Source organism: Vombatus ursinus, unplaced genomic scaffold, assembly GCF_900497805.2.
Source record: "Vombatus ursinus unplaced genomic scaffold, bare-nosed wombat genome assembly UNPS02014768.1, whole genome shotgun sequence".
Taxonomy (NCBI): Eukaryota; Metazoa; Chordata; class Mammalia; order Diprotodontia; family Vombatidae; genus Vombatus; species Vombatus ursinus.
In genome coordinates, this window is record NW_020954546.1 from 20,436,568 (window position 1) to 20,444,040 (window position 7,473).

General features: G+C 43.8%; 1 protein-coding gene across 10 annotated transcripts in view; it reads left to right on the forward strand.

The window, feature by feature from the left end:
- The window catches only part of NCOR1 (nuclear receptor corepressor 1), a 184,524-nt gene that overhangs the window by 152,234 nt on the left and 24,817 nt on the right, over positions 1-7,473 (forward strand). For all 10 annotated transcript variants that reach the window (XM_027861867.1, XM_027861868.1, XM_027861871.1 and 7 more), the window contains 6 exons: positions 391-647; positions 1,140-1,500; positions 3,482-3,715; positions 5,523-5,732; positions 6,466-6,615; positions 7,140-7,301. In XM_027861867.1, coding sequence (XP_027717668.1) covers positions 391-647; positions 1,140-1,500; positions 3,482-3,715; positions 5,523-5,732; positions 6,466-6,615; positions 7,140-7,301 — 1,374 coding nt within the window. The remainder of the gene's footprint in view (positions 1-390; positions 648-1,139; positions 1,501-3,481; positions 3,716-5,522; positions 5,733-6,465; positions 6,616-7,139; positions 7,302-7,473) is intronic.

Consider the following 7,473-nt stretch of genomic DNA (forward strand, 5'->3'; position numbering starts at 1 on the left):
TGTATAGGTGCCCATTCTTTCACATTTATAAATATTTTCATTAACTACTTTTTGGTAATCATTATATATGTAAAAACGCCCTAAAATGTTAATCCAAGAACTTTAGATCTGGAAAAGTGCCTTAGCTATAATCTAATCCATCTCCCTCATTTTGCAAATGAGAAAATGGGGCCTGGAGGATTTGTGACTTTCTCATGATAACCCGTGATAACTTAATGGTGGAACTGGCACTAGAACTCAGATCTCTTGACTGCCAGTCAAAGTCTGTCCTTTTCTTCTCTCATTCATAATTCTGAGGAATTGAGTGCCTGATATGTGCAGGGACATTAATATGTTGGATATTGCTCAAATGGCACTGACTAAACAGTCATTTAATTTTTTCTTTGGAAGGCACACCAAGAGCCACAACGGAAAGCTTTGAAGAAGGCCTTAAATACCCCAAACAGATTAAAAGAGAGAGTCCTCCCATCCGAGCATTTGAAGGAGCTATTACAAAAGGAAAACCATATGATGGAGTCACTACTATCAAGGAAATGGGACGTTCAATTCATGAAATTCCAAGGCAAGATCTTTTAAGTCAGGAAAGCCGGAAAACTCCAGAAGTAATCCAGAGTACAAGACCCATAATTGAAGGTTCCATTTCTCAGGTAATAATGTTTTAGAGGGCGGGCCTTTCTTTGCATTGAGCAATCCCACTTGCAGCCAGAAAGTCATAAGTTGAGTTCTGGAAGAGCCTTTTGAGAGCATCTGGTCCCCGCCTCCTCATTTTACATGAACTGAGGGCCTCAGGGATTCAGTGACCTGCCAGAGTCAGGATCTGAACCCAGACTCTTGGACCTTAAGTCAATCATTCTTTTCTATAAAAGCTTATAAAATAAGACCCAACGCTCATCACAGGACTTTAGGACATGGAGAGCAGAGGGGTGGGTCAGGAATATAAATACAGAAGCTATCATCATAGTAAAAGTTATTTATCTTGTTCATAGCATGTAATGTTTTTGATTCAGAACAGGGAGATCTAGTTAGGTGGTTCAAGTCAGATGCTTGAAACAGGGAGTAAAAACAGCTTAATTTTTTTAAATTAAATCTTTTTTATATCCTGGGATAAATATTCGTAGTGCTTGTTTTTCTCTTTTTAGGGCACACCCATCAAGTATGAAAGCAACTCTAATCAATCTGCCATTAAACATAACGTCAAGTCTCTAATCACGGGCCCTAGTAAGCTCCCTCGTGGGTTGTCTCAGTTGGAAATGGTTCCAGAGAATATCAAAGTGGTTGAACGAGGGAAATATGAAGATGTAAAAGCTGGAGAACCAATCCGCTCCCGGCATACGTCAGTTGTTAGCTCTGGTCCCTCTGTTCTAAGGTCAACCCTTCACGAACCTCCCAAAGCACAACTGAGTCCTGGGATTTATGAGGACGCCAGTGCAAGGAGAACGCCTGTGAATTACCAGAGCCCCATGTCCAGAGGGTCCCCCATGATGAACAGGACTTCTGATGGTATGGTCTTTTGCAGCCTTGTCTCACCCTCCTCATTGAACTTCATGTCAGTCACAAGCAGCAGTTTTCAAGTAATTCAGTTTTGTTAGATGCTCACAGGCCTCTCTTAGTCAGCAGCCGTAACTAGCTAAGTGCTTACAGGGGGCCAGGCAGGCGAAAATGAGAGTCCCTGCTCTCAGGGAGCCTAAAATCTATTGGGGGAAACAGCTTGTTTTAGGCTCCAGTTATTCCTTTGGGGAATTATCCCTTTTCTCGACACAGTTTGAATGCTTACCTCAATTAGGGAAAACATTCTTTCCTTAGTTCATGTTAAAATGATATCATACGGACTCCATTCTCTCTAGTCTGCCTCAGCCGCCATTTTCATTAGTGCCTTTATTAATCTTTTACAAGAAGAGTGCGGGTTAGTCAAGTTTGAGCTCTTGATGTGGTCCAGTGGGCTGCACAAATCCCCTCTGATTCTGCATGATGAAAAGGCAGAAGAAGAGGACTTTGATCCCAGTGCTATGGCACGTTTTTCTGCCGTTGAGCTATCAAACTACTCCCAAGTGGGATCGGCACATCATTCAGTCCAGGCCCGGCTACAGAGGGCTCGATGTGAGAGCCATCTTTGTGGTACAGGCAGCCACACAGATGACCCATGGTCTTTGTGGGTATCAGAGTCTCCCTGGAAGAAGGAGAGCTTCATTTCACGGAGTGAGTCCAAGAGGTCTTGGGCTTGTTGTCAGCTAATTCCCCTCCCTGTTCTGTTCATGTGGCGTTGGGCTGGAGTCATCAGGAGTTACTGAGTACTCACTAGGGCTGGGACTAAAGTTTTGGAAGTCAGGCTTCTGTGAAAGAGGAACACAGGACAGCATACTCATAACTGGAAGAACATAGAAACCCATGTGAATCAGTAGAGTGTAAAATAAGTGCTAACATCTTGTTAACGCAGTGTTCGAGGCTGCTTAGAGATGGATGGCATGACCAGGTACCTAAGAAGGCTTTCTCAATGAAGCAGCCTTCTAAGCTGTCCTCCCTAGTCTTCTGTGATTCAGAACCCCAATGCTGACCCTTTGTGGCTCAGTAGCTCAGCCAGGTCTTTATTTCTTCCCCCAGAAGGATCTAAATTCGTTAAATACATAACCCTCGTGGCATTGACACCGAAGCAAAATGGAAGGGGGGCCCCCCTTCCCATTCATACATGGTAGCTTTCTCTGGCTGACATTTCACTTCAGTATTGTCCCTATTATTCATTTCAACGTGATTTTATTTGTATAAATTAGGAGGAACTGCAGTTGAAAGTGTGACCTGCCCTCTGCTTTGTATTCCCCGAGCCTCACGTCTCACTAAGGAAGGCCTTCACTTTTCTGTATGGTTAAAAGTCGGTGAGACACATAGCACAGCAGTTAAGATCCTCCTGTGTGCCAGCCATGGCGCTCTGCACAGGGATACAAAGAAAAATAAAAAACAGTCCCTCCCTACAAGGATCTCCCAGTGCTTTGAAGATAGTGAGAAAAGGTGATCGATTGTCAGCATGTTGCCTCCCTTTAAATTTCAAAGCCAGGCAATCAGTAAGCATTTATTAAAGGCCTGCTGTGTGCTGGCCACTGTATTAAGTGCTGGGGATACAAAAAGCATGAAATGGGGGGAGGGGCGGTTCTTGCTGTATTCCAGAAGGGGTCCTCCCTTTCACAATCTAATGTGGCAGCTAGTTCAGTGTCATTCAAATATTGAGCATCTCTGATGGGTGAGGTCTTGTATTCATGCCCCACAAAGGATTCAGAGATGAGTCCGCCATATTCCTAAGCCTTTGGTGAGCTTCCACAACACAGGTACATAGATAATTTTTCCCTACATCTACACAGATTGAGTAGAAAATAAAATAGATGGAATTTTTGTTTTTAAGATAATAAAATGTATATGTTCCTATGAGTCCTTGATAAATGGATCAATTCCGTAAATGCAAGTTATGTCGTCTGTCTTGGCTTTACTTTTTTAGCTGCTGTTTCTTCTGGGAAGTCTGCAAATCACGAAAGGAAATCTACGCTTACTCCTACTCAAAGAGAAAGTGTCCCTTTACCAGCTAAGTCTCCAGTCCCAGGGGTGGACCCTGTCGTCACCCACAGCCCTTTTGAGCCCCACCACAGAGGCAGTGCGCCAGGGGAGGTCTATCGAAGCCATCTTCCTGCACACCTGGATCCTGCAATGCCATTTCACAGGGCACTGGACCCTGGTGAGTACTGTTTTGGGCAATAGAGGCTCATGACTTAATTATTTAAAAGAAGAGAGTGTACGTTTATCGGGCGAGAGGCCCTTTCCCTCTCCTCTTCCCCCTCCATCCATTGCTTAAGAGTACAGAGGCTGCAGCAGCCCTGTACTACATGGGGAGCCTATTAATATCATCTGTTCATAGGGACAATTTCCATGGCAACTGACATTTATAGCATGCATTAACGGAGATCTTTCCCAGGATAATTATTCTCTTAGAAGTTTTAGTGAAGCACAAGCCCCCCTGACTATTGAGTATCATCTCTTAGTATTGCTCAGCCTGTAGTGAGCTACTTCTGTGCTTGGGGCTCAGGTGTGCATTCTCTCCACTGGCTTACGGCGTCCTAAAATAACACATTTTCCAGGAGAACAGCCCGGGGGCCTGAGACCTCCCAGGCTACGTACACATTTCGGCTTTCGCCCATGTTGCTTTCCTATCTGGAATGCCTTCCTGTTTCTCAGCTCAAAACACGTGCATCTGTTCTCCCTTTCAATTCCGCAACCATTGCCTGAGAGTTTGCTGTATACCAGACACCATACTAGATCCCTGTGGTACAAAGAGAGAAATGAAATAGTTCCTGTCCTTGAAGAGCTTTTGTTCTATTGAAGGGAAAGAATGTGTCTAACAGATAAATAAATGCAAAATAGCAGAGTGGTTTGGAAGGGGCACACTAACAATCCCCATGAGAGAATATTGCCTCGAGGGTTAATTGAGCCAAACTGTTTTCATTGTTTTCATTAATTTAGTTTTGCTTTCTTGCTGTTATCTAGTAGTGACAGAACTGAGCAGACTAAACGAAAGCTAACAACTGCAGAGAGCAATTACTGGCATTTTGAAAAGGTCTCCGAAGCTATTTTGTTACTACCAGTGTTCTCAGGCTTTAGGGAAGCAAATTTTCCATCATCCAATGGATCACGTAGTTTCCTGGAGTTTCCTAGAGCTCAAAGAGTGCCCACAAACCAAATTGTCACCAGAGGCAGGTTGTTGGCTCAGTGGTTTATGGAAACAAAAAGCTTCAGAGTTAGGGTATCTTTCATTTTCTTCCCCAAACTAACCGTCTTTGGTCTGTGTTAGTGCGTTATTTTTATACCAGATTAGGTCAGAAGTTAGGTCTTAGACAAAAACAAAGTCTTCAGTATTTTTTTTTGAGTGTATTATGACACACTTGTGTGTGTGTGTGTGTTTGTGTTCCTTTTTTCTAAAGTTGGTCCATTTGTTTTTGTCTGATTGTTGATTAGCACAGATCAGATCCGTTTCTCCCCTCCACTCGCTCCTCTCACTAAATCTGTGTTCTACACCTTTGTAATTCATGATTAAGTGCTTATTGTCCATCTAGCCTTTCTTGCCCCAAGAAAAATAAATACGACTATTTATAGTATATTTGTGCCAAGAAATGAGAAATACAAATGCCATTCTGATCCAATGTTCTCATGAATCTGATGGATCAGAATTAAATCTCTTCTAAAGAAGAGTCATGGTGTAGGTGGTTCTTGGGGAGAACATTATAATTATACTATTTAGAAGTATTTGGAAAGGAAAACTTCTGGAGAATTCTCTTAGATAGTGTTAGAAGTACTGGGAAGATGAGTAATTTTAACCTTTCCCTACCATTTCTCCTTGAATGCAGTAGGAATACCTGAGTGATAGCTGGTTAGCAGTGCTGCGTGTGCAACATGCGCTTCACAGAGTTTGTCATTAGCTTTTGTACTTCTCATTGGATGTTTGGCTGCCTTCTCCAGAGACTGAACTTCTGTCTGTCTCTCTCCTACAGCGGCCGCTGCATACCTGTTCCAGAGACAGCTTTCCCCGACACCAGGTTACCCAAGTCAGTATCAGCTTTATGCAATGGAAAACACGAGGCAGACGATTCTGAATGATTATATCACCTCACAACAGATGCAAGTCAACTTGCGCCCTGATGTGGCCAGAGGACTCTCCCCCAGAGAGCAACAATTAGGTCTCCCATATCCTGCAACCAGAGGTATGCCTTTCTGATTCCTCTAGCTAATTCTTCTTTTATGTGTTAGTGCAGACTTTTACATGGTTTCCGCTGAGGCCACCCTCCCATCTAGCTTTGGAAGGCCTCCCAGTCCATGAAGCCCAAGTGGTGTCCAGAGCAAGGGAGTCAGTGCACAGTAATGTCATTCACATGTCTATATAGCGCCTGAGGATTTGCACAGCACCTTGTTCAGAGGCTGAGAAGGTTCTGAGATGATAGGTGATTTGCCAAGAACACACAACTGGTGAGGTATCTGTAGCAAGATTTGAACCCAGGTCTGCTGACTCTTAAGCTCAGCACCATCTACTCTACCATATTGCCCCACAGCATTACCTCTGCCAGGCGTCATTCACTGGGCACGAACTAAGTAAAGGAGCTCTAGGAGTATGGCTCTTCCAAATTACATGGCAAGGTTTTTAGAGCCAACCTTCTCCCAGCTGCTTTGTTGGGCTCCTAGAATTGTAGGTTCCTGAGGGGTGCCAGAATCTTTAGGAGTTTTATGTTTCATTGGTGAATGAGCTGGAAAATTAATGGAGGAGGATGTGCACAATTGGAATTTGTATGTATTCCACATGTTGGCTGAGAGGCAGATTGGGCAGAGAGCTGGCCTTAACAGCGACAAGTCGTTGACCTATCAGAAGACCAGGCCCCTGCTGTTTGGCTTGAGAAAACAAGGGTGAAAATCCTCCTCTTAGCTTATTAATCTTTATGACAGGAATCATTGACTTGACCAATATGCCTCCCACCATCTTGGTGCCTCATCCTGGGGGTGCAAGCACTCCTCCAATGGAGAGAATCACTTACATACCAGGTACCCAGCTGACCTTCCCTCCCAGACCTTACAATCCTGCTTCAATGTCTCCAGGTAAGAATCTTTGCTCTGCTTTACCTTGATTAAAAGCGTTGCCTGGTGGTTTTCCACCAGGCAACACCAGGACTTCATGAGCGTAAATTTAGAACTAGAAGGGGCCCTGGCTTGATCTGTTCCAACCTCCTCATTTTAGATAGGAGGAAACTGAGGTCCAGAGGGGTTCGGCGACATCCAAGGTCATCCCAGGACAAAGTATCCAAGCTAAGCTTTGGACTCGGGTCTTTTCCATTAGAGCCTGCCCTCTTAGTGCCACCCCTTTCTGATGGCTATGGTGCTATTTATCGTTGGGTTTTGGTTAGCAATATGTTCCTATCTCAGTTGATAATGGAGCTGTTTGGAGAAATATTGTAAAATCATTGTATTCATCAACATTTTAATCTGAACCCCTTTAATGATAAAACAGGCATAGCCTTCAAGTCTAGAGCTTTTTGTAAAAAATTGTACTTGTTTGAAAAATGTAAGTTTTGTTGCTGTTCCTGCTGGGGATATGAAAGCCTATGGATTGGTGTGTTTTACAGGCCACCCATCACACCTGGCTGCATCTGCTGCCGCAAATGTTGAAAGGGAGCGTGAGCGGGAAAGGGAAAGAGAGAAAGAACGTGAGCGAGAGAGGGAAAGAGAGCGGGAGCGGGAAAGAGAGCGGATTGCTGCTATGTCTTCAGAGCTCTACCTTCGTCCAGGTAAGAAATGGAAGGTGTAAAGTTCATTTTCTTATTGTTCAGTGGAGAGGCACGATTCTTGTTATTGACATTCTAAGCTAAGTCTCCCAAAGTGAATGTGAGAAGTCTAACCCCATTTGCAATACTGGACAGTTTTTTTTTTTTTATGCTAACACACACACACACACACACA